Here is a 27,501-nt window from a genome sequence, read left to right as displayed (position 1 = left end):
TGATGCTTGTCCTTTCTAAATTTGCAGTGCGGGCACTCAACAAACAAAGGGAGAACACCTTGATTACATTGAAATTCTATAGCTTTATCGTCTTTTTCGTAAAACGCAGCACGATTGACACCCAACCTCGACCACGGCCATTGTCACACTGATTGAATTTCCAAGCCGTAGATTTGCAAATCCTTACCCAAGCTGCTTTGAAAAATGCAAATGTGATTGGTCAAAAATAATTCCCAGTTGATATCGATACATCATTGGTCACGACTGGATGACGTCAGTCAATATTGCACCTGCGTGATCCACAACTAACTCGGTTTCACGGTGGTAACATCTCCTGACAGACGAAGACTGAAAAGTTCCTAAAATCAATTAAATTCAATTGTGTCGCTATTATCCGTTTCCACCATGTATATATGGGGCTTAAGATGCTCAGAATAGGGAGATCTAAATGTTTAAGTAGCTTATAACTTTCGGATGTGCTATGACCAAAAGTAAAGTAATACCAGTAATTATATAGGACTAACCAATAAACGAAATTTATTAAAAAAAAATTATGAAAACACTGGATTTTCACTGTTATATTAAAGTGGACACTGTTTTAGTTTGTGGAAATACAGCTGCTCCTCGACTTACGACGGGGTTAGGGACCCAAATCCAGGTCGTAAGTCGAATTGGTCGTAAGTCGAAAATGCTTAAATAATACATAGAAAATCTAAAATGTGTGTCTCTTTTTCTTCTCGGCACCACAAAACTCTCACTTTTAAGCTTGCCAGCCATTTTAAAGTGAATTACAAACGAAAATTTTGTCAGTACACAGCGCAATCACTAACGTTGGGACTCGAAAATACGTAATTTGACAAAATTTTGGTACGACTGAAGCGGTCGTATGTCCGGGTGGTCGTAGGTAGAGTATGTCATGAGTCGAGGAGTGGCTGTATGTTAAAAATTGGATATTTTAAAAATAAACATTACTTAACATTTGTGGGTATGAAAAACAGACATAACCAAACAAACCTAACCTAACCTTACCTAACTTCCTAACCGGGAGGCTCCGCCCTCCAGACCCCCCGATATATTAAACAGAAAGAATTTTCTATGATAAGGTGAAATTTGAGTCATTTTCTGGACATGAGATGGTACTGCCGCATCGGGGCTATGCACCCCTGGCGGCGGATTGATTTACTGTGTTGGCGGGTTCCACAATAAATGATTATCACATCAGAACTCACTGATGAAAATAATGTAAGAAAATATACAGTCTCTATGTAAAGGAACAATGGCGTGATCTTTAAACAATTGAAGAGACTCGTTGTCTTTTACCCCTAAATTCACAAATTACGTCCATTTAAGATTGGTGACACCTTCACACGACATGCTGAAAAACAAACTGCCCCGAGTGCAGTTCTGGGCCTCATTATCCCCCGGAAGACAAACTAGTGCACGCCTAGCGCCCAATTATCTATGAAATGAACAATTTCCACAATAAATGATTATCATATCAGAACTCACTGATGAAAATATTGTAAGAAAGTAAACAGTAATAAAAAACCTCGCTACTAGGTTAGTCCTATATATTAACCAATGATTTGATGGTACTGATTAATTGATTGATTGATGTACAGTATTTTCCTTATTTATCTAGTGGCCACCTGAGGGAAGAAGACCAGGGGGCTGTGTAGGATCCCTCCATTATTCTTGGTGGTCTGGTCAGGGCTATTTTGAATCCCAGTTACAGTTTCCAATCACACAGCTTGAAATGGTAGATTGTTTCATAGGTCTACCACCCTCTGTGTGAAGAAGTACAGTATTTCCTTTTATTCGTCCTGCACTGTCATTTATGAGAAATTGGTCTATTTAGAGGTCCAGTGAGGGTCATCCCCTAGGCCCTATGGGTACAAGAAGGGCAATCCCATTTAAGATTCATAAACTTTCTACCACAGAAATTTATATTGATATTTATATAGGGAGATAGAACAAAAAAAAAAATTTTATTTCGTTTGTCATAAATTTTTATTTTTCAATTTTTGAGGACTTTTCTTTTCGACTTTCGAAAGTACATTTCAGCGGGAGACACAGCTTACATCTTACTCGTGTAACTATGTCCCACCAATCAGCATTGCTCTCGGTGTCATTTGATACTCCTGCATGTGCTCAGTTTTGAATTTTGCTTGGCTAGTTGCAAGATGGAGTCTGTGCAATAGGTGTTGTTTGTCAGCTTGGCAAACCATGCATTGTATCTTTGAAAATGAAGCGGCTGTTATTGATATTTTTAAGGATCATGGTATTCTGCCAACGTCAGTGAAGTGTGCAAAGTTCGGTTCAGACTGTCACAATCGTCGAGATAAGAACCTTCGGTTTTCTACTAAAAGACAGAAACTCCCAAGACAAAAAGAAATCTCCTTACTGTGGCTTCTCCATTTTGGAATTTAAGGGCACTTGGTTGGACAAAGTACTTACAAGTAGCATCACTTTATCCTCCAGTATCAGATAATTAAGGTTAGGTTAGGTTTTGATCGGTCAGTTTTTCCTTGTTTTTAACCCCATAATTTCCCTCTACTGTACTTAAAAACCCTGCTCACTTTGTGCAAACAAAATTGTTGGTAGTAGGGGGAGTCATATCTCCTTAACGGCTCATTTCCAACAGAAAAGAAGGTTACATTCCATTAAAATGCCACAAAATACACTAAGAAAAACCTACCCGGTATTCTTTTTAGTAGTTTTTTGGTAGACACTTTCCGAATCTTTGCAACCATCCCCTAAAGGTACGGTGAGGAAACTGCTTTTAATTTTTTATTTTTTTCTGATGGGTCACATTGAATGATGTTCTCATTTAAACCAAGCAAGTATCAGAGTTGAACCTATAATGGCAAGAAGAAAATGGGTGCTGTTGTACTACAAAAAAAGGTACTGTACAGTAATACAGTACGTACTTGAAGAGAGTATCTCACGTTAACCAGAAACTTGAAAAAGTTTTCTATAGTAGATAAATGCTTTTATACCTCACTAAAACCCTGTAAGTGATGAGCATTTTCAGTTTCCTTAATATTGTATTTGCATTTGTTTGCTTGTTTTCCATCATGAGCACATCTACGTGCCACCTTTTGGTTATTCTATCCTCACTGTGTACATTACCGAGCACTTTGTTTTATACCTCCATACACACGGACCACTAACATCTTTTCGAACATTTTGCATAGAAGATGATGTTAGAATGCGTTTGATAACTTTCTGACTAAATTTCATATTATTGTTTTTGGTGATCTCAAGAAATGATGTGGATATGTAAATTTTGTAATATTGTAGCAAAGCACTTGGTAACAATGTTTCATACTCCCACAGTTCCATGGAGAAAAAAAAACACTAGCTACTACAACATTAGAGATGAACCACTCTAATATAAGATAATCTTCCTAACCTAACCTAGAATAGGTAGTTTAGGTTGGTTCATCTTATATCCAATAAATCAATTAGTGCAGCAGTACCTGGCAAACACTTGTCATGTAAACAGTGAATATGACATCATACCACATCAACGTAGATTGGTTTTCAGGATGAAAAGATCAGAAATGTATTACAGCACTGTACAGTATTTCTGAAATTTCACTATCTCGGATTTTCATGGGGTAAAAAGCTTTTTTCTTCATGAGAAAAATGTCCTCATGTTCTTGGTTAACTTGCAATACAATTCCAGTGTTGGCAGTAGTACAGTAATTACATATATTATTATACTTCAAGTGAAATTAGAATGAATTGATTTGCCACCACTGTGTTTACACAATGTCATCAGTAAATCTGCATGCTTGTGGTATAGAATGGGTAGTACTGTAATATGGAGTGGTTGTGCAGGTTAACCAGCAACTTTAGAGTAAATTTTAGTAATATAAAATGAGAATCTCTCAGGTTATCCAGTTAGCTAATGAAAAATCTCTATAAATGAAAACGTATTTCTTACCTCAAGAGTAAATAAAAATGGGTGAAATAATAGCACTTTTCATGTTCAAGTTTTTGTCCCTTTTTTTCCCATAGACAATGACAAACACATTTGTTACCTGCACGAACAATGCCGTGCTGTGCATGACAATTGACAAACACAGTGTGCATTGATCTACAGGTATTGAACTTTCTCCATACAAACTGTCTGTGTAATTTGCTCACAGTAGTAACCCAAAATAAAAAGGTTATAAACGTCCATCCTAAGTTAGATAGATAAGTTTTGTTGTTTCGTGTATACCTGTACTGTACAGAATCACCACCTTAGTACATGTACAGTGCAGTGTGCAATATTTGGGGTAAAATTACAAATCCTACGTAGCTTCTATAATTATTGATAATACAGGGGGGTACATGTCTTTTTTGTGTATTATTATGATTATGATTATTATTATTATTATTGTTAATGTAAGGAAGAATAATTTATAATTACATGTATTGTAGTAAAAGTACTATTCCTCCACCCAATTTGCTCTTTTCTTGTGGTAATAAATTTGTTTTCTTCCATAGATATTTTTTCTTAAGTGGCTGTGTAACCCAGGCTACTGTCCTTAAATTTTAAAAATTTTCTGTGAAGACAACTTCGTGCTTACCTGTAGAAAATAAGTAAAAATGACTAGTGCTGTATTTGCAATTTCATAATACTTACAGTACAGTATTATTTTCACTGCATTTTCATCCTTATCACTGATCTACGTCCTGTTAACACCATTTGGGTTAGCCACCTTTCTTAGGGTGTCTGTCTACCTTGTCATCGGAGTATTTGTAGTACCTCTTTCTTCCCACTATTATAGTTGGGTTTCAATAACAATAGCCATTTGTTGATGAGTGATGAGCTAGAAACAGAGGATAGAGCTTGATATTTTGTATTCCAGATTAGCCCAAACAGCTCAGAAGATAGAAGGGTATCAATAACTGAGATGATGACCTGTTATGGTTGTGGAAGGCACTGTACTAACTAGGTAGCTTAACATTACACCTTTGCTTCTAATCTCTGTCTTCTGAGGGTGATGAGTGTAACAGAAAAAATGCCTCTAAACTTTAAAAATTCGAGTGCTGAAAATACTGCAGGGGTTTCTCTCAGCTGAATAAAATCAATCTGGTGTTAGCCAGAATAATATACCCAATGGCTACATTGCCCTCTAAAGTGTTATTTTTTATATTTCAGGACTTTGATGTGTGAGCCTCCAAGCCGGTGCTGGAGCCATGGGCAGCAAGAGAGAATTGCTTGCCACAGTTGAGAAGCAGAAGGAGCAGATTGTCAAGTATGAAGGGAAATTGAAAGGTGGGTAATTCAGTTTCAAAATTGATAACATTGTTCATAGTGTCAGCTGTTGTGGTGGTGATTAATGGTCAAGATGCATTGGTAAGAATCTGGTGTCTTGCTACAAAATATGTCTAGAATTATACCTAATATTTCTCAAAAACTACGGTCGAATATACATGAAATTGGTTTATACAGTAAGTCCTCGTATAACGTCGTCCCGCTTAACGTTGTCTCGGTACAACGCCGCTACTCTTTAGATACCAATAATTCATTTGACGTCGCGACGACTCAATATAACGTCGTTTTTGCGCCATCACGGACTACTTTTTATGGCGCCTCACCCTCTCTGGTCTTTCCGCGCTATGCTCTATTGGCGCAGAACGTCACAGCCATCCCCAAGCGAAGCCAGTCTTTGTTAGGCTTCCACAACATTCGTGCGTGTTTAAGCGTTTTTACTCTTAATACTGTACTGTAATCATTCGAAATGGCTTCCAAGCGCCCATCAAGTGTTATTGATGTGAAGAAGGAACGTAAGACCATTAGCCTTGCTAGAAAATTGAGGTTTTAAACTGTTTTGAGAGGCGGGAGGAGCCACCCGCCGGGTCTCAGTGACTTGCCACCCTCCTTCTCCCCTCCCACCATCCTCCCCCTTCGCTCCACTACCCACCACACACTCGCTCTACCACCTCCACCCATCAGTGAGTACCAATACAAACTTAGTATAGTTGTACTGTACTGTATATGCATCCACTATTTTCTATAGAAATGGCAATGATTTTCTGTATACGTAATGTATTTCATGGGGCAAAGGGAGGCTCCGGAATGTAACTCCCGTATTTTATCTATTTCTTATGGGGAAAATTGATCCACTTAACGTTGTTTCGTATAACGTTGCATTTTCAGGATTGTAACCCCGATGTTAAGCGAGGACTTACTGTACATGAATATATACAGTACATTGAGTCCCCGGCCTACGACGGGATTAGGGACCAACGACCAGGCCGTACGTCGAATTGGTCGTAAGTCGAAAATGCGAAAATAATACATAAAAATCTAAAATGGGTGTCTCTTTTTCTTCTCAGCACCACGAGAGCTCTCACTTTTATGCTTGCCAGCCATTTTAATGAGAATTACAAACGAAAATTTTGTCAGTACACAGCGCAAACACTAACGTCGGGAATTGAAAATACGTAATTTGAAAAATATTTTATACGACTGCGGCGGTCGTATGTCCGGGTGGTCGTAAGTCGAGTAGGTCTTAAGTCGAGGAATACCTGTAATTGGAAGCATAATGTGTTGTCTAATGGTAGACCCTGCTGCCATATGGCATCACGAAAATTGTGACCAAGTCCCAGGTTGCTGATCTGACTTTCCGCCTCATTTACACACAATTGCAGGGCCTCAATTGTTTCTCTTACCATTGACAACACAACATACATATATTGTTTCTCACTCTTGATCTTTTTTTTTTTTTTTCTTTATGGTTCTTTATTATTATTATTATTATTTATTATTATTATTATTATTATTATTATTATTATTATTATTATTATTATTATTATTACATTTTCGCCCCCCAGGCCCCGATGTGGGTCAGTGACCTGTGCCCCGGTGGGCTAATCACCCGTATAAAAAAAAATTAATAATAAAATATAAAATAATTAATTTTTTTTGAACAGATGTTGTGAGAGCTTACAAAGGGTTGTTGAAAGAAAAGGAAGCCCTTGAAACAAGCTTGTCAGCCTTAGCAGGAACCCACACTGCAAAGTCTAATGATGCAGGTAATGCAGAGAAGCCAAAAAGTTCAGGAAAGGAGACAGAGCCACAACCACAGGAAGGCGAGGATGCCGGTACTGCTCAGGATCACCCCAAAGAGAACTTACAGGTTTGTACTCTGGAGAGTTCTGAGAGTATAAAAGTATTCAGTACTCTTCTTAAACTCTACTTTGTCCTTTCAGAGAGAGAGAGAGAGAGATTTTATTTAGTTAATTTCTTACCTTGGTCAGCTTTGCCCAATAGATATAGATACCAGTATTTCTGTGTTTTGGATCACTATGAACCCAAACCTTATCAGTGCTGAGTTTTACAATTAATTATTAGTAGATTGATTTGAAATTTGGCAAGCATCATCATTACCAACGTAAGTGTGCTTATTCTCTTTGGTTGAAATGCCTGTATATATCTTAAGAGCCAGGTGACTCTTGTAATACAGGAAATCCTTGATAACAATGATGACTTGGGGGAGAAGGTCCAATATATAGAATTTTCTGAGAAACCTGATTATTATACAGGTGACAGCTAGAGACGTTGGGGTCATACATAATAAGCAGTCCACACAAAGCAAATCTGCAAAAAAGCATTATGGTTTCTAAAACGATACAAAAGATGTTCAGAGGCACATTTTTACAAGTCTCGGAAGTCATACCCCTCTTCATCCACAATAAATCTACTCCAATGAGCAAGACTTTGAGTTAAACTGACTACTTTAAGGGGATTGTTCTTGGGGTAAGTTTTAACTCTCCCTATATAGTAGACATATGGACTGAAAGAAATTGATCATAGTAAAAATTATCATTATTCATCATCATTCATTTTTTTTTGTTACTCAAAACAAATCTCTAATGTAAAAAAATCTACTAAATATACATAACATTTATACATAATAGTTATATGAAATCGCAATCACAGATAAGCATGGCAACAAATCATCTTAAGATTTTTAAGTGCTGTCGGTCATCACCTAGGGGTAAGGAGGTAGGGAGGCAGAGGTCCTACTTGTCCAAGGTTTAGGTCAGGTCATTGTGAGATTAGAAAAGTCATAGATCAACTCAGCTGTGACATCACAACATGACCAGTGTGTCTGTGTAAAGAAGAAAATCCAAAGCCATGCCAAAAAACCTGGATTCTAGAAGCCAAATCTGGCTTTGGCCCAATGTCTGCTACCAATCATCAACCTTCCATTCTTAGTATAATTTATGGTACACATCTTTAAATTCATGGTGCCAAATGCCAATCGTCCTAAGAGGACAATAATGGTTTTGTGCTAAACCATCTGAAGATAATGATAGCAGTAAAAGGGTTAAACATGCTGATCAAAAAATATTGTTTTTTCTTTTCTTACAGGACAGTGCAGAGCAGGGAAGCTCATCTGAAGTTACTGAAGATTTAAGAAAGAAACTTTCAGCATTAACAGCTGGTCTAAATACACTCACATCAGAGAAGAAGCGAATTGAACAGTCTTTTCAAAATGACAAAAAGAGACTTCTGGCTGAAAAGGAAAAGGTTCGATTTTATATTCACAATGATTTTCTATTTATTATTTTCATTATTCCTTGCCCTCTTTTGTGTCGGGTAGATCATGAAGTACAAAAACAACAAAGAGACGGAAAAGTAATAGGGTGAATGTGAGACAAGTTATGTATAGAAAGTGATGGGTGATAGTGACACACACACACATTTGCTTATATTTAGTATGCAAATTAAATCGTTAGCTTCCACATTGATTTATAATGCTTTATGTCAGCATGCTGTGAATATGTATGAGTAGGCGTGTCATCGGGTATTACCGTACAGTAATTCAATTGTAACTAAACGTATTATGTTCACAAATTTATTATTTATAGCAGTAAAGCGTTAATTTTAATATTGATTTTAGGTACTGGTTTCCATTTAGTTTTAGAGTAGCAAGTAGGGTAGCCATAGATTTTTTTTGTTTGGCATGAGGACACATCCAATTGTGCCCAGCTCCTTGCACCATAGGATAGAGAGATTGTTGATGCCAGCCAGAGAGAGATACTGCCTCATGGGACAACTAGTTCCCCCTCATGGATGGAAGCAAGAAACAGCAGAGGACTACAGAGAGTAAAGAGAGATGAGATTACTAGAATAAATGCATATACCTACTGTATGTATATAAATGCAAATTGTTTAAATAAAGATTAAGGGAATGGAAGACATACAACAATTTTATAGATGATAGTTTTTGCATTTTAGGCATTAGGGAGATGCATCTATTGGGAAGGGAATTATGGATGATGGGAAATAGAAACAGCATGTGAGAAGGAATAATTGATTGGATACACCAGAGTAAGGTCTAGCTGGATGAAAAATATAAAGAGAAAAAAAGTTTATATCATATTACCTAAACTGTAGAATATGTGTGTCAGTCCCTCTGTAAATATTGAGGTAATTCAGTGTATGATAGAAATTAAATAAGAGAACTTCTAAAAACTGGAGGAGTTGGATGAGGCTGTCAAAGAAAAGAAATACATTGAAGACCCTCAGAAGCTGTGGGAGGAAGTGGGAAGAAATCTCAGTGGTTGATTTGTAGAAATGAAAATTTAATTACAGTACAATATATATAACCATAAAAAAATTAAGAGGATGGGAAAGGAATAAAAACGGTTCATTTCAAGATACAATGTTAGGAATGTTAACAAATCAGCATAAATTGAAAATATAATGATAGGTACTGATGGATAGATGCAAAGATTTCATGTTGGGGGATGGAGAAAGGAAGAAGGACTCTGGCAGTAAAAAAGGAAATATACCTATGGGGAGATGAGAACAACCTTGCATATATATTCATTATTACATTTAGTGAAAACATTAGGGGAGATACTGAAACATAGGAAGCAGAAAATAGTGAACATCTAACAAGGTGCTGTCAGATGGCAGGGAAAAGAGTAAAAGTTCCAGAAGAGTTGTAATGGTAATAAGGTGGAATTTCAGGAATCACTCCTTAATTTTGTATCATCATAGCGGTTTTTGACTTGGCAGCCTCCCGTACCTAATGCTTCATTTTGTTGTCTTCGTGAATGAAATTATTGATTAACTCCAATTTTAAAAGCCTTAAGGAATTAATATTTATGTTGTTTTTAGCTGGAAAAGAACTTGCAAGAAGCTCTGGATGCCAAATTTGCAAGTGAAGTAAACGTAGAAGAAAAGATCCAGGATTTACGTAGTAGATTGATTATTGCCCAACATGAACGTGACCAAGATGCACAAAATGCTGCCGTCATGCTTAGGTAAGATGTTGGACCTTTTGACTAATATTGATTTTAGCTCTTCTTTGTAGGACATAGAGAATATATTTAGAGTACTTGCCAGCTGGTTACTATGTTTGGATGGTTCACTTGGAGTAATAGCATCTCAGACCATTGGCTGCAGAGTCTGAGTTACACCTCATCCCACCACTGTTTATTTTCACTCTCAGTTAGCTCTTAGTTGTTTTCCCTCGGGTAATGTACCTTTGAGGGGTTCATTGGGGTTTCATTTTCCATCTTTTATTAATTCCATTGTGTTAAATTAAGTTCATAGTGCCCCTTGCATCACAGCCTTGTAGAATTTCCCCTGTATAAATGTGATGTACAACCTGCTTTTCCCCCCACCTTGGTTATGACTTTGGTGTTGAACCCTTCTGTCATACTGATTAGCCATCAGGATAAGTTTGTGGGATCACCCGTTAGGATAGCCACTATCTTCACCTTAATCATGGTAGAAGTTACAGCTTGATCACTGTTACCCAAAGAGGTGTTATCAGACAATATTTTAAGTAGAAGCTCTACTAATATGCCCACAGTAATTTGCATTCTTTAGAAAATCTCACTCATATCTCTGCTTATTCTCAGATACACCAATGATGGGTTCCTTTTTTTCCTCAAATGGTCTTTGTAACTCAAGTTTTTTGGGGGTTTGTTTTTCAGCCCATATATCGCTCTTGTCACCCACATGTGAGCATTCTTATTTACATGGATGTGTTTCATCTTATGTGGATACCATACTGCATTGATTGTTCTTAGATGTGGTTAGACCAGGGCCTTGTACAATCATTGAAGTGGTTTGATTATTGTATATAGAACATTTCAGTCTTACTTTTCTTTCCTCATTGTTTTCTCTACTCTTTGTAACACATCAGTATCCTCTTTTCTTTGAGTTCTTCTATTCCTGGTTTTTTGATGTCTTAGTTATTCTTGTATCTTAAATTTTGTAGGGAATTAGAGAGCAAGTTGGCAGTGGAGCGGAATGCCGGTGAGCGTTTAGAAGCATCACTAGATGAAGCAAAACATCAGCTACATCGCCCTTCACTGCCAATCAACCATCGTCCACAAGAGCTTTATGAAAAGAAAATAAGTGATCTACAGAATGAATTAGAGCAGGTAATAATTATAGGATTTATTTGATTAATGTAATATTTTTTTGCTCACCATCCCATTATCTTTATTTCACCTTGGGATGAAATACTTCAACATCAACAAGGAGGAAAATGGGAGGCAAACAGGTCAAAACAAGTGTAAAAAGCAACCGGAGAGGTTGGAACAACATACAGTATAGAAATATTCCTTGGATCCTCAAGTTTCATGCAGAGTTTACAAACTAAATTCTGGATAAAATAAAGCATCAGTGAAAATTTCCTTCACTTGTTTTAAATTTCTGTTGCATTAATAGTTTATAATGTGGTAAAAGTTGATATAAAATTGTGTTAGGATCGACCTTTTGGGTTAGCAGTTGGTGATTCTAAAGAACACTTGGTTAGGTCAACAGTATATGTTTGATTTGCTTTTTTTCTGTAAATCAAATGTGTCCATGGCAAAGTATGCAAATTTGATTAATCTGAAAATTATATACTATACAGATTTTAATCTATTTATGTAAAATACATTTATTGTGTGTATGTTTGTGTGTCTGGCTGTCTTTATGTTCCTTGTGCATTTTCACAGTTTTGAAGGTACAGTGAGTTCTGCTATAACGCGTGTTTTGACAACGCGAATTTGCTCGAACGCGATTTATGAATTGAGGAACGATATTTGTAAAACGCGAACTCGTTTGCTCTAACGCGATTCCACTCGAACGGTTGTTGTGGCTTCAGTTCACGTTCGACATCACATGTTCAATTGAGTTATGTGTTTTGTTTGTGAACAATTGCAGAAATAATGTATGTAATATTTATGTATACAGTATACCTATATATTATAAGTAAATTGTAAAATTTTACATAAAAGAGAAAATCAAATTACATAGCGTTTTACACCCGCGCTCTCTCTACATCAAACACAGTGTTTACAGTTCACGTTCGACATCACATATTCAATTGATTTATGTGTTTTGTTTGTGAAGAATTGCAGAAATAATTTATGTAATATTTATGTATACAGTAAACCACTCACAAGGTCCTACAGTACCACTAATTATTTTATACTGAAACTTACGTTTGGTAAGCTGGATTAAAATGAAGATTACCGGTATATTAAAATAATAAAAATGTATTATAAACCAGTCTAACATACCGTAATAAACACAGCTGCTATTATCATCCCCCCCTCCCCCATTTGCCAGTGACAAGAAAGGGAAAGTGACCTTGACTGTGACCGCCTGTGGCTATTTTTAGCCGTCCTTGTGTTCGGAGGTGGTCAGTAATGCATCTCTGTATATTTACTGATCATAATACTTATCTCTTATAAATAATTCATTTAAAATTTATTTTTTTGCAAAGAATATTCAGTAAATGACTGCATTAATTCTTGAAACTGCTGACAGTGGTAAATTTAGGATATAAATAATGAACAGAAGTCACGTCATGGATTCGGAGTTTGGTCCTTAACGATCACCATAAATGTAGCCTCCCTTTTTCGCGAAACACGTATATAAATTAAAGAAAATACTTGCAGTATATTTAATATATTACAGTATATTATATATAAATAAATAAACAAATAAATTCAAATTCCCTTATCATCCTGTGTCATATACAGAAATACTTGAGTCCCTGAGCGAGTACACAAAAAGAAAACGGACATCCTGGAGTGGATAGAGAACTGACATCTCTACTGGGGGACTCAAACGTTTCTCATGTTTTGTGGGCGCTCTAGCATAATATGAATAATATGTAAATTACAATATATATATATATATATATATATATATATATATATATATATATATATATATATATATATATATATATATATATATATATATATATATGTTGTTGTTATATATATATATATATGTTGGTTGGTTATTACATACATATATATATAATTATCTGTTTTGTCTGGCTAAATTGAACTAGTTGAGGGTTGGTGACGGTACAGTAATAGGTTTATAATTTATTGTTCTGTTATTACTAAATATTATTTGTAGTAGCAGTATTGCATTAGTGTCGTCGGTGACTCCAGTAATTGACAGAATGGCATCAGTAGCGTTAAAGATGCAACTCCTAAATGGGACAAATAAAATTTGGCGTAACATATTATCAGTTTTGAACTGACCATCATAAATTTATTTGTCAGTGGCCCAAGGTTAAAAATGCTTTGAAAACCTTTGATCTTGATGTATGATAGTTATTTTGTGGGTCCCTTTTTTCTGACCTGACCTGTCTAGTCACGTCACCACCCTTCTCTTAAGCTCCTCTACGTGTGTGTTGGTGTGCGGATTAGTGGATGTCATCATTATGACCTGACCTTATATTTTTAGGTCACCCTGTACATTTAAGCCTCTCTCTGTCCATGTAACCCAGTTGCCTCTGAAGATGTCTTGAATAAAGATGAAAGCTAAGGTACTCCGTTGTTTCCATTTTCCCGTGTGATTTTATCAAGATTTATCTTATCCACGTTTTCATTGTGGATTTACATGAAATATATATATATATATATATATATATATATATATATATATATATATATATATATATATATATATATATATATATATATATATATATATATATATATATATATATATATATATATGTAAATTGTAAACATTTAAAGAAAAGAGAAAAACTAAATACGTAGCGTTTAAAGTGTACTGTACAGTGTTGTGGCTTGGCTCAATGTTTACAGTTCACGTTCGACATCACTTGTTCAATTGATTTATGTGTTTTGTTTGTGAAGAAATACCTGTACAGTATATGTAAATTGTAAAATTTTAAATAAGAAAGAAAAACAAAATAAGTAGCATTTAAAGTGTACTGTACATTGTGGCTTGGTGCGGGGTTATGCAGTGTTTACAGTTCACGTTCGACATCACATGTTCAATTGATTTATGTGTTTTGTTTGTGAAGAATTGCAGAAATAATTTATGTAATATTTATGTATACAGTATACCTGTACAGTATATGTAAAATGTAAAATTTTAAATAAGAGAAAAACAAAATACATAGCGTTTTAGACCCGCGCGCTCTGTTTACTCCACACTTTGTTTGAAACATTTGTGAAGTTTTTAAGTGTCCTCAGTGAATTCTGATTACTGTTTCTCCAATTTTGTGACTATGGAAAAGAAGAATATCTCTGGGAAGCACTCTGGTGATCGCATTTCCGGTGGTGATCGTAAAAGAAAGGCTATACCACTTGAAGAAAAGCTTGATGTTTCATGACTCCTCAGCCTCAACATCACCCTTATCCCCCATCAAGTTATATTCATATTTTTTCAAGGTAAAGTGTAACATTTACTGTATGATTTCATTATTAGATATGAATGTAACATTTATTTAGACTGTGCTATCCTTTGTGTTAGGCTAACTACGAAATTTTTTTTCGATTTGGAGTAATCTGCACCTAACCCTATTTTCTCCATAAGCCCTGTTATTTCTATTACACGAATTTCTATAACACGATGTTTTACAAGAACACTACTATCGCGTTATAGCAGAACTACCTGTAGTTAAAATTTGGTAGGGATGGGAAGTGTGGGTAACCTTGGGGAGGGTCATAACCTATCTCCTGTCCCTTCACCTCGGTTAATGTGCATAAGAAGGAAATTACCTCCATCCTCTAATGTTTGAAATTGATAACCACAAACCTTTTGTTGCTGTACAGGTTCGTTCTCGCCTGAAGAAAGCTGAACAGCTGTCTGAGGAGCCTCCATTGTTACGCAAGATTCAGGGGCAGATGGAGGAGATGCGAACACAACATAATCAGGCCCTTCAGCAGGTATGTGTTTTGACATTCTAAGGTGTTATATTTTCTGAATGTCAATTGTTATTAAATTCAGTTCAAGTACAGTACACACTATAGAAAAATCTTAAATCAAAGCATTTATATCTTTGAGTAGAATGTTACTGAATTGTATGTCAAAACATTAACTCAATACATCAAATGACTTCTGTTTATACTGTACAGTATATGTATACAGAAGGTCCATTGTTATCCGAGGTTAATAGGGACCGGAAAATCATCACTTCAAAAATCCACTTTATATGGAGAATTTCTGGTCATAAAAAATAAAGGGAATAGGGTTTGATTGAGACCATAAGATACTAAATGACACTTGAAAGGATTATTTGTATACGTTAGCATTTATACTTGGGAATCTGAAGTGCACATGAGATGTCTGTCATACACTCACTACTTTTCTTCCAACGAATGACATCTAATTTCACACAGAAACCATAACTGCTACACTTCCTTTTAGGGACAGCACTTGGTTTAACACTAGCACTTCAGTTTAAAATTTTGCCTAAAACAATATCAATGAATTTTCAAGAATGCTCACAAAAACAACAGAATACCAAGGGTGGTTATGCATTGTTTAAAGTGGGTGAATGACTGAGAGTGGGTGCTCAGCGTGGGTATGGGGGAGGAGCGACGTGTATAGCGGCTGATTTTAATAGTTTTCTTTTGAGACTTCCGCACACCACCGATATTATTCCCCATAATCCTCATAATTGCAGGGATTTTTTATGAATAGTTCAACATTAATTTGGCCTCATAAATGCAAAAACCACTGTGATATATATATATATATATATATATACAGTTGTACCCCACTTAACGCGGTCAATTGAACCCAGAGGGTCCCGCGTTAAGTGAAAACCGCGTTAAGTGAATAACAGAACATATGGGATTAATTCCAATAGAACCCAGCCCGACCCCCAAACTCCACTTTTTGACGACAAATAACTATGTTGTAGTAAAAATAACATCTTAAATTTATGATGGTACATGCACACAATTAATACTTAAGAGAAATAGAGAAATACAGTCGCCAAGTTAATGTCCATTCAAATAATGGACTCAACTCCCTCCCCCTCTTCTCACACTACACTCACTGGCTCTTCCCTCTGAGAAATTTTTGGGGGAAAACCAGGGATAGTAATAAATAATTCCTCAAACTAAAGTTAGGATAATATAATTGACATTGCTGGATTCCTTGTAAGACCAGGAATATTTTGAATATAAATGTCATATATTTTTCACAAAAGATAACATATTTACTCAGAATAAACTTTACATCTAAAATTTGTATGTCTAATGCATAATGCAAAATCTATGATGTTTATATTCAAAATGATCAGCAAATTGTAAGAATTCCAGCAATGTAAATTATATTCTGGCCGGATAATTTGTATGAATTTTATGAGCTAAAACAAATATCTTCAGTTAATAAAAAAAAAAAAATATTCTTCGACACTATCTGTCAATCAAAGTACCCCAACTTGCCTTACCCCCCTCTTCCAACCACGCGGTCAGTCCCAACCCTCCCCCCACCCCCCACCAATCCTCCATTCAAGAGTTTTTAACATTTAGTATTAAATAATACCTCAGATTAAAGTTAGGATAATATAATTGACATTGCTGGATTCCTTGTAAGACCAGGAATATTTTGAATATAAATGTCATATATTTTGGACAAAAGATAACATAATTACCTAGAGAACAATTTTTATCTAAAAATTGTATGTTTAATGCAAAATATATGTTGTTTATATTCAAAATGATCACCAAATTATAAGAATTCCAGCAATGTAAATTATATTCTGACCGGGTAATTGTATGAATTTTATGAGCTAAAACAAATATCTTCAGTTAATAAAAAAAAAAATAATTCTTCACGGGTAACAGATGGTCGGTCGGTCGGTCCCTCCCTCCCCCCCACCCCCCACCAACCGTCCCAAGGAGATGTGTGGGATAACCACTAAATTTTAATAAATAATACCTCAAACTAAAGTTAGGATAATATAATTGACATTGCTGGATTCCTTGTAAGACCAGGAATATTTTGAATATAAATGTCATATTTTGGACAAAAGATAACATAATTACGTAGAGAACAATTTTTATCTACAAATTGTATGTTTAATGCAAAATATATGTTGTTTATATTCAAAATGATCACCAAATTATAAGAATTCCAGCAATGTAAATTATATTCTGGCTGGGTAATTTGTATGAATTTTATGAGCTAAAACCGGCAGTCAGGCAGGGTGGCGGGTGGGGGGTGGTGCGAATCTAAAAATAGCTCTCGAGCCGGACACTCACCGCGTATATGATGAAAAATGCCGCGTTAAGTGAAAGTTCAGCTTTGGCAAGGCACCGCGTATATGCGAAAACGCGTTAAGTGAAAGCGCGTTAAGCGGGGTAAAACTGTATGTATATATATATATATATATATATATATATATATATATATATATATGAGTTGTTATTATTATATATATTGTTTATTGTTGTTGTTATATATATATAGGTTATTATTAGTTATATATATATATATATATATATATATATATATATATATATATATATATATATATATATATATATATATATATATATATATATATATATATATATATAATCATCAATGAAATATATAATGAAATATATATGGATCCTCGTGTTTCGAAGCCGGATTTGGTAAAACGTTACTCTGACCACCTACGTGATACGGGTAGTCCCCAATAGTGGTTCACGGCGCCATAAGCTCGTTGAACAGGCTTTGTTTGAAATATAACAAAGTCTAGGACTGCTTTTGTATCCTGGTGGTCCAGCGGTTAGCGTTCCCCGGTCACAGCCGTGGGTTCGAATCCCATGGTTGAGGTGTTGATTGCATGTACCTTTCACCCCTGAAGATGTGAATTGGCTAATTAAAAGCGCTTTGGGAACTTCATGAAGTTTTCTTCTTCCTTGTGGTTATCAGCATATATATATATATATATATATATATATATATATATATATATATATATATATATATATATATATATATATATATATTTCATGTAAAACGCTACGAAAACGTGGATAAGATATAAATTTTGATAAATCATACGTTGTTACTTATAACTTGGCTGCCTTTTATTCAACATTATCTTTGAATAAAAGACTAAAGCGCACCTGTTTCCATTTTCCTCGTGATTTTATCAAGATATATATATATATATATATATATATATATATATATATATATATATATATATATATATATATATATATATATATATATATATATATATATATATATATATATATATATATATCACAGTGGTTTTTGCATTTATGAGGCCAAATTAATGTTGAACTATTCATAAAAAATCCCTGCAATTATGAGGATTATGGGGAATAATATCCGTGGAGTGCGGACGTCTCAAAAGAAAACTATTAAAATCACCCGCTATATATATATATGTGTGTGTGTGTGTGTACACACACTTTTGATGCTTTGACTTTGTATCTCTTTTTGACAAAGGTATACAGTAGTGTTGTTTGAAATATGTTGATGGTATCAGATTCAATCCAGCCGCTTTTACATTATTAACACCTGATATTTCTTCCATGTACAGTACTGTATGTCACATTTTTCATCTAGTATCTTGTAAGTTTTAACAATGTATCATCGTTTTTGTATTCAACCAGGAACTCAGCCGTGCTTCTGCAGTGGAAGAGTCTGCAAGGGATTTAGCTCAGTCACATGAGGAGCGAGTGGTAGCCTTAGAGGCTAGACTGGCTGACCTTTCTCTTACAGTTGCTTCCTATGACCGTACACGACAAGAAGATCTTCATGCCATACATAAACTGAAGGTAAAATAGTGTTGTGTTTATTAGTTGATTGTCATCAATAACAAGATCTGGTCTCTAGCTGCGTTATTGGCGAGAGCCTACTGTACAGTTATTTTTTTTATTATTATTTTTTCTCTGGGTTATATACACACAGTCCTACATACAGTAAGTGCATAAAGAAATAATTTTCATCATGTATCTATGAGTTTCTACCGTGAAGCAGTGTGGAGCCAGGAGGGTCCGTGGTGCAGCTCTCTTGCTAGGGACGCTGCTGACGAGTGTCGGGTGACTGCATCACAGTTTGAACACTAACTTGTATCATTTTGTTCTTTCTATGCTTTCATTAATGTTAATTATATGCTTTTGTTGTTGATATTTATATGCCGACAATTTTAAGTTTCTATGTTACAGTGTACACTTAAAGCTACCTTTAGGGGTGATTCTAGTGATCTAAACAGAGGTATCATCGCCAGTTACAGAGGATTTACTGTACATTAGAGACCTTGTGCTCCAAATTCCAGAAAAAGCCCGTTCCAGCAACCCCCAGGTCCTAATAATGCCAGATAAATGGTCCCATACCTGTATAATAAATAATGTTTATCCAGGTAACACTGAGGCAGACATCAATGCCTTCAATATATTTATTTTATCTTTTTAGGAGAAAGTATCAGAACTGGCACAGGAGAACAGTTTTCTTGCCTCACGTCTAGAACAAGATATAGACAACAGTGAGACAGACGTGAATGCCCTCTGTCGCCGCCTCACCAAACTTAAGGAGCAGCTGATCACTGCAAATCTTCACACTTCTCATCCTGTTGATGTTGAAAGTATGAATTAGTGTTTAGATAGTTTGGTAACTGCTTACCTCAGATATAAAATACTGTAAACACACAATGACTCACATGGCAGAGCTGTCTTACCATATTTCTAAAGCACAGTGGCAATGCTATATTAATTTCCTTTTCAACCATTCATGTGCCTATCAATTCCTAAATGGAAAATTACTCTGATTGATGTTCATGTTGCGATTCAAGGCAAGAAATACTGAAGGGCTAGAATGGTCCTCCAACCTGACCACATTCTGCCTTCTTTGATCATAGAAAATGGGCCCCTTGGAAGAGTCCCTTAACACTCAGTGCACCATGACCCGATATCTGCATCAATTTTAATCTCATCCAATTAGCACTGATGCCATTCTCAAATTATTCAAAAGAAAAAAAATCACCAAAATCTAGTAATTTTGACTGACGAGTGAGATTTTGACGAGTCACTCCTCAAACCATTCTTTCTCATGGTAATCAACAACTTATTAGAGATATAGCAACCCTTCCTAGCTTGAGCACTTCAGGGGTCTCCCAGCAGTCAAGCAGACATGTGTATGGGCCAAGTAGGACTCGAAACCTTGACATATTGGTGAGAAATAGGTGCATTACCTCTGTACCACAAGGAGACAGCATGGCCGGCACTACAGTTTGGAAAATGTATTGATAGATTAGTGTGTATCTTTGTGAGGGACTTTTCCAAGGGTTCCATTGTTTAGGGTCATTTGAGATGGAAATTGGTCAAGGCTTTTGATCAATTTGGCACTAAGTGGCAACATCCAAATCAATTTATGATTCTTTTGGGTATTATAAATCCAGGTATGGATGGAAAGATAGCTGTGAATATAGAATTGACACTGCTCAGGAAACATGACACATTGGCTCTTTCCTTTGAGCCATAGTTCATAAAGAGAGATTTTGGATCAATGCCCAGTATTTGTAGTCTAATGTCAAATAATTAGTAATAGATTCTTGGTTATGGGTTAGACTGTTAGAGGATTTATGCTAGTCTTATGTGAAGTTTTTTGCACTTGATGTCTCATATTTGAATGGGAATTGAGTTATTGATAAGTTTTTTGCAGTTAGATATTCTTTATAACATAACAGGTCTTCTCTGTGGGGGTGACAACATCCATGTTTGGTGTCAGCAAGAATATGATCATCTGAAGGAGGAATTTGAATACTATAAGATTTCTTCCAAGGAGCAGTCAAGGTAAGCTACCTATTTGATTGATCCCTGGATGTAACATTGTACACAAAATTTGAAATTGGTTGGTTAAAATTCACTAGTAACTGAAAAACACTGAAAATAATGGTGGTAATGGTGGTTTGAATTAGATTTTTAAATATTTATGGATAATGTATAGACGTATGTACATATGTACTGTATATAGAGTTGTTGGTGAATCAGCCTGCAAAGGAGAGTGTGGGAAACAGCTGGAAGACTTGCGACAAAAAATACGTAGTCTCACCTCAGCAGCACAACTGGCTTCTGATTCCCATTCACAACAGGTGGCATCCCTTAGACAGGTAAGATTAAACCTCACTCAATTATTCTAAAAGGCTGGGGACAGACCTTTTGCTGGTAATCCATTTTTTATGGATAATTGTAGTCAACAAGAAACTAGTAAGGCTCCAAAAAATTTCTTACTCAGTTATTTAGGATTAAATCTGGAAGTGAAGAATTACAGGAGAGCTTAGGTTACAGTTTGTGACTAGACAAGGACAGAATGTAGGGACATAAGATTAGCTAAGGTGTGGGTTATGTAGCACCCCAGGACAAAACATTCTCATCAGTGGATCTCTATTATACCACCATTTACAGGATCATAAAACTCTAAATACAGTATGTCCAATATTTAAATGCAGGTTGGGTATCCCTTATCCAAAATGCTTGGGGCCTAAAGGGTCTCGGATTTGGGATATTTTCCGATTTTGGAATACCTATATCGTGTATACAGAACCCGTATAATGCGGTAGCTCACCCAGCTGGGATGGGACCCAAGTCTAGGCACAAAATTCATTTATATTTCATTTACAGCATATGGATACATATATTCTACAGGTAGTCTTATGAAATATAATTTAATCATTTTGTATAAAATATATGATAAGATGTACACTAAAGACCCAGAAAGGTAAGCAATCACTACCGTCTGTTTGGCATGGCCATGAAGCCTGACTGTAGGGTGCTAAGCAGCCTGTCTTACCTTTATTCATTACACATGCATACAATACTTACCCTAGTAAAAATTATGATACAGTATATGCCATATTCAGTGTACAGTGGTCCCTCGATTAATGAATGGTTCAATTAACGAAATTTCAGTTCACGAATTAGCTCCCATAACGATTTTCAGTTCCCTTAACGAACAAAACTTTGATTAACGACAGCCTTACGAGAAACACACTGTGTTGTGCGCATCAGCTGGTCGGCTAGTCCGCCAGTACAGTAATTGGTTCTATGTTTACATTCGTTTCCAGTGGAGTAAATATCAAGAAAGTTGTGCTCATGAATATTTTTGCATTTTTTATATTAAAATTATTGGTCATTCTGAAATTTAGTTAACATGTTGATAATATATACAGTACAGGGAACAGTTTTTGTGTGCCCATCAGCTGATAGAATCGCCCACCAACGCTTCTCAGTTTAGCTTTGTTTAAAGTGGAGTGAACATCAAGTTTGTTGGTCTCTTGAATATTTTTGCATTTTTACATTAAAATTATTGGTCATTCTGAAATTTAGTTAACATATTGATAATATACAGTGCAGAAATTATTATGAAACACGAAGAAGGCATTAGAACCAATGCATTCTGTAAAGAATATGGCATGTCATCATCGACTGCCTCTACAATCAGCTGTTTGATATGTAAACAAAGCTGCCGGGAATACGACACACACACCTCAAAGTAAGTTAAAATACAATATTCTATTGTTTTTTATTTATTATTGTACAGTTTACTGTACAGTACAGTACTGTATTTAGTTTAAATTTAATGTTTAGTTAATTCTATTACCGGTATACAGTGGTCCCTCGGTTAACGAGCACAATCCGTTCCAGCAGGTTGCTCGTTAACCGAAAATCTCGTTAACCGAAACCATTGTTTCAGTGGGTTTTTGGGTAATTGGTTCCAGCTCACCGATAATTGCCTAAATTCAACAAAAAAGGTAGAAAAGTTCACTTACTTTGAGGTGTGTATGTAGAAGGCTCCTGGATGATGATGATGATGATGATGTGAATTTGAAGTGGGAGGTGGAGGAGGAGAAGGGAGAAGAGAAGGAAGTGGAGGTGGAGGAGAAGCATTTTACTGCTTCTTGGAAGGTGAGTCACCTTCCATGAAAATGTCAGGAACCTCTGGACTGACAGATTCTCCACCATGAACATCCTCTCTCCTTCTTGAAGTGGAAGGCTGAGGGATAGCATCTTGTTCCCTCTGCCTTTTACTGAAGAAAGTGTCAATTGTTGTCTGTGGGGCATCTCTCCTCCTCACCATTAACTTATGTTTAAAGAAGGAGACCACTGAGTCCTCAACATGACACAAAGTTAGTTCAGTTTTTTCCACATCTGGGTGCTTTGAAGCCAGTTCCCTGAACTTCTCCCAGTAGTAAATCACATCTTTCAACTGTTTAGCTGACATTTGGTCATCACTTTTAATTCCCTCCTCACCACTGTCAGCCTCTACCTGTAACATCTCATCCAGTTGCTTCAAGTCATCAGGAGTAAGTTCCTCCTCATGAGACATCACAAGCTCTTCCACATCCTCCTCCTCCACTTCAAGGCCCAATGGACACAATCTCCTGGTCCAACTCTGTTTCTTCCTCAAATCCCTCAAAATCATGGACTACTGATGGCCACAGTGCTTTCCATGAAGACTTGAGGGATCTAGTGGAGACTTCTTGCCATGATGACACAATCAATTTTACAGCCTCCAGGATGTTGAATTGTGTCTTCCAGAACTGTTTCAGTGTTAGTTCAGGATCATTGGAAGTTGCCTGATGACACCTCCTAAACATTTTCTTCATGTACAACTTCTTGAAGTTGCTGATCACATTCTGGTCCATTGGCTGTATGATTAATGTAGTGTTTGGAGGCAAAAACAACACTTTCACAAAGTCAAATTGATACTCCAAATTTCTGGCAAGTTCAGGGTCATGACCAGGAGCATTATCCATGAGAAGAGCCTTTAAAGGGAGTTTATTGGTGGTTAGGTAGCTCTTGACAGAAGGACAAAACACATCAACAGCCCATTCATTAAAGAGCTGTCTTGTCACCCATGCCATACGGTTGGACTTCCAATAAACTCCAAGCTTTGTTCTTACCACTTTCTGTTGCTTGAACACCCTGGGGTTTTCAGAGTGGTAGACAAGCATAGGATTCAGTCGGAAATCCCCTGAAGCATTGGCACCAAGCAATAGAGTGAGACGGTCTTTCATGGATTTATGCCCAGGTAAAGAGGCTTCATCTCTGGTGGTGAATGTTCTTTTGGGCATCTTTTTCCAGAACAGCCCAGTTTTGTCCACATTGAACACTTGCTGTGGAAGATAATTTTCTTCTTCCATCAGTTCTTTAAATTCAACTAAAAACTTTGCTGCCCCTTCCTTATCAGCACTAGCAGCTTCACCATGCCTAACAACACTGAAAATGTCACTTCTTTTCTTAAATTTTTCGAACCAGCCTTTGCTGGCCCGAAAATCTTCAAATTCTGTGCCTGAAGAACCAGCTTGATCTGTCTTTAAATGTTCGTAAATCTCCCTGGCTCTTTCACAAATGAATTCAGTAGAAACTGAATCACCTTTCATCTGTTTTTCCCTAATCCAGATGAGAAGTAACCTCTCAGTTTCTGCAATTAGGGATCTACTTTTAAACACTCTTGTAGATTTGTCTCTCACTTTCACTTCTTTAAATTTGTCTTTCTGTGCAAGAATTGTCGACACAGTTGATGTCGACATGCCATATTCTTTGCATAGCGTATTTGTTCTAATGCCTTGTTCATGTTTTTTTTATAATTTCCTGCTTGGTTTGGATTGAAATCGCTTTTCTTGATCTCTTAGGCCCCATGCTGGATTCAAACAATGTCAACACGTGTTTTTTAAAGTTAAACTTGTTGTAAATAAAGAATATTTTCTTTAAAATAACACTGCACTGCGCTATATATTGTCAATAGGTAAAATAAATTTCAAAATGACCAATAATTTGCTTGGAAACACAGAAAAAAAGCATTTACTTGAAGAGAGTCTCAAGCAAGATGTTACCTCCACTGAAAACGGAGAGAGACTAATGCTTGTTTGCTGTGTTAAGAGGCTGGATGGCGCGCATTAAACTAGTCACTATACCTTCAATAATGTTCAATAATTGTTAAAATGACTAAAAAATTTAATATTAAACTTTTAAAATTATTGAATAGTATAAACTTCTTGATATTTACTAAAATAGTCAGGAATTTAAGCCCTAGAACCGATTAATGTATTGGCGGACTAATACTAAAGCTGGTTGACCGCCAAGTGCAAGCCAAAACTTGTTGAGGTCGGCTCGTAAGAAACTCGTTAACCGAGGGATTGCTCGTTAACCGAAGTTTAGAATCTTATGGGACGTAACTCGTTAACCGAAATCTCGTTAACCGAGGCGCTCGTTAACCGAGGGACCACTGTACAGTACTTTGTATGTATACTTTTCTGTGAGTTGGAACTAATTACCCAATCCCATTGAAATAATAGATTCAGTTAACGAAATTTTTGGTTAACAACCGACTCTGTGGAACCAATTGTGTTCGTTAATCGAGGGACCACTGTATTATCTACCATAAATATAATGAAATGGGCTTTCGGATTTCAGATCATTTTGGACTTGGGAATTTTGGATAAGAACATAAGAAAATAAGTAGTCTGCAATAGGCCGGTTGGCCTGTGCATGGCAGCTCCTGTCGAGAGTTACTACCACTCTATCATCCATGAATCTATCCAGCCTCCTTTTGAAACTTTCTAGCATTCCAGCACTTACTACAAAGTTGCTAAGCTTGTTCCACTCGTCCACCACCCTATTTGTAAACCAGTTCCTTCCTATCTCCCTCCTAAACCTAAATTTATCCAACTTAAATCCGTTGTTCCGAGTCCTATCCTGCTCGGATATTATAAGAACTTTATCTATATCACCTTTATTGATTCCTTTCACCCACTTAAATGCTTCTATCATATCTCCCTGCACTCTTCGTCTTTCTTGGGAATGCAAGTTTAGTTTCTTTAACCTATCCTGATATGGAAGGTTTCTAAGTCCCGGAATCATTTCGTCATTCTTCGCTGCACCGACTCTAGTGAATTGATATCCATTCTATAATAAGGGCACCAGAACTGAACCGCATAATTGAGGTGCGGCCTGACTAGCGCAAGATATAGTTGCAATAAGACCTCTGCACTCTTATTACTTACACTTCTAGATATAAAACCCAATACATGTACTCTGTTTGCCTTATTTCAAACAGTAACACACTGTTTTCTAGGCCGTAGGTCCGGGCTTACAAGTACCCCTAGGTCTCTTTCACAAGTCGACTTCTCTAGGTTGATGTTGTTAAGGCTGTATACATTGACAGTATTTGTTCTTCCAATATTAAGTATGCTACACTTGCTGGTGTTGAATTTCATTTTGCCATTTTTCAGACCACCCCTGCAGTTTATTTAGATCCTCCTGTAATGCATTTGCATCCTGCCCTGAATTAATCTGCCGCCCTATTTTGGTGTCATCCTTAAATTTGCTTATGTCACTGCTGATCCCAGTATCTAGATCGTTTATGTAGATTATGAACAAGAGTGGGCCTAGTACTGACCCCTGGGGAACCCCACTGGTTACACGACCCCACTCAGATTTAACACCATCTACGCTGACCCTCTGCGTTCTATCGGTGAGCCATGATTTTATCTAATTTAAAACTTTCCCCTCAATACCATGAGCCTTAACTTTTCTCAGAAGCCTCTGATGAGGTACTCTGTCAAATGCTTTGCTAAAGTCTAAGTAAATAACATCGTAATTTTCGTCATTATCTACTACCTCGAAGACTTTACTAAAAAATGTCAGCAGATTTGTTAGACAAGATTTTCCCTTTGTAAACCCATGTTGAGTCGTAGATTAATTTGCTTTTCTCTAAATGCGATCGGATGTTATCTGCTATAATTGATTCAAGAAATTTCCCCACTACTGACGTCAAACTGATCTCTCGGTAATTTGACGCTGATGCTCTGTCTCCCTTTTTGAATATGGGTACTACATTTACCTGTTTCCACAAGTCTGGCACAACTCCAGTGTCTAATGATTTTGTAAATAAGTTTACGAGGAGTCCGCTAATCTGTTCCCTACACTCCTTCAAAACTCGAGGGAAAATTTCATCCGGCCCTGGGGATTTTGTCTTCTTTAGTTTATTTATCTTCTTAAGAACATCCTCTTTTCTGATAGTGATATTCTTTAATTTCTCTTCTTCCTTTCCCTTAAATATCAGTTCCACCTCTGGAATTTCATCGCAAATTTCTTCTGTGAAAACTGATAAGAAGTACAGTAGCTGTTCAATGCTTTGTTTATTTCTTCACTGCCATTAATCACTTCCCCCCTCCCTGACTTTAAAGGCCCAACTTTGTCCTTGACCTTTGTTCTATA

The 27,501-nt window shown here is 36.3% G+C and overlaps 1 protein-coding gene across 2 annotated transcripts in view; it reads left to right on the top strand.

The window, feature by feature from the left end:
* LOC121868623 (GRIP and coiled-coil domain-containing protein 1-like) overlaps positions 1-27,501 on the top strand; it is a 35,654-nt gene that overhangs the window by 1,253 nt on the left and 6,900 nt on the right. For both annotated transcript variants that reach the window (XM_042369446.1, XM_042369445.1), the window contains exons 2-11: positions 5,159-5,275; positions 6,937-7,142; positions 8,381-8,539; positions 10,139-10,284; positions 11,250-11,415; positions 15,076-15,189; positions 18,895-19,059; positions 19,697-19,865; positions 20,967-21,072; positions 21,254-21,389. In XM_042369446.1, the coding sequence (XP_042225380.1) occupies positions 5,197-5,275; positions 6,937-7,142; positions 8,381-8,539; positions 10,139-10,284; positions 11,250-11,415; positions 15,076-15,189; positions 18,895-19,059; positions 19,697-19,865; positions 20,967-21,072; positions 21,254-21,389 (1,446 nt within the window). In that variant the 5' untranslated portion in view covers positions 5,159-5,196. The remainder of the gene's footprint in view (positions 1-5,158; positions 5,276-6,936; positions 7,143-8,380; positions 8,540-10,138; positions 10,285-11,249; positions 11,416-15,075; positions 15,190-18,894; positions 19,060-19,696; positions 19,866-20,966; positions 21,073-21,253; positions 21,390-27,501) is intronic.

The sequence above is a fragment of the Homarus americanus genome, unplaced genomic scaffold (assembly GCF_018991925.1).
Source record: "Homarus americanus isolate GMGI-L3 unplaced genomic scaffold, GMGI_Hamer_2.0 scaffold59495, whole genome shotgun sequence".
Taxonomy (NCBI): domain Eukaryota; kingdom Metazoa; phylum Arthropoda; class Malacostraca; order Decapoda; family Nephropidae; genus Homarus; species Homarus americanus.
The sequence above is the reverse complement of the archived record's forward strand: the minus strand, read 5'-3'. Positions and strand labels throughout refer to the sequence as shown.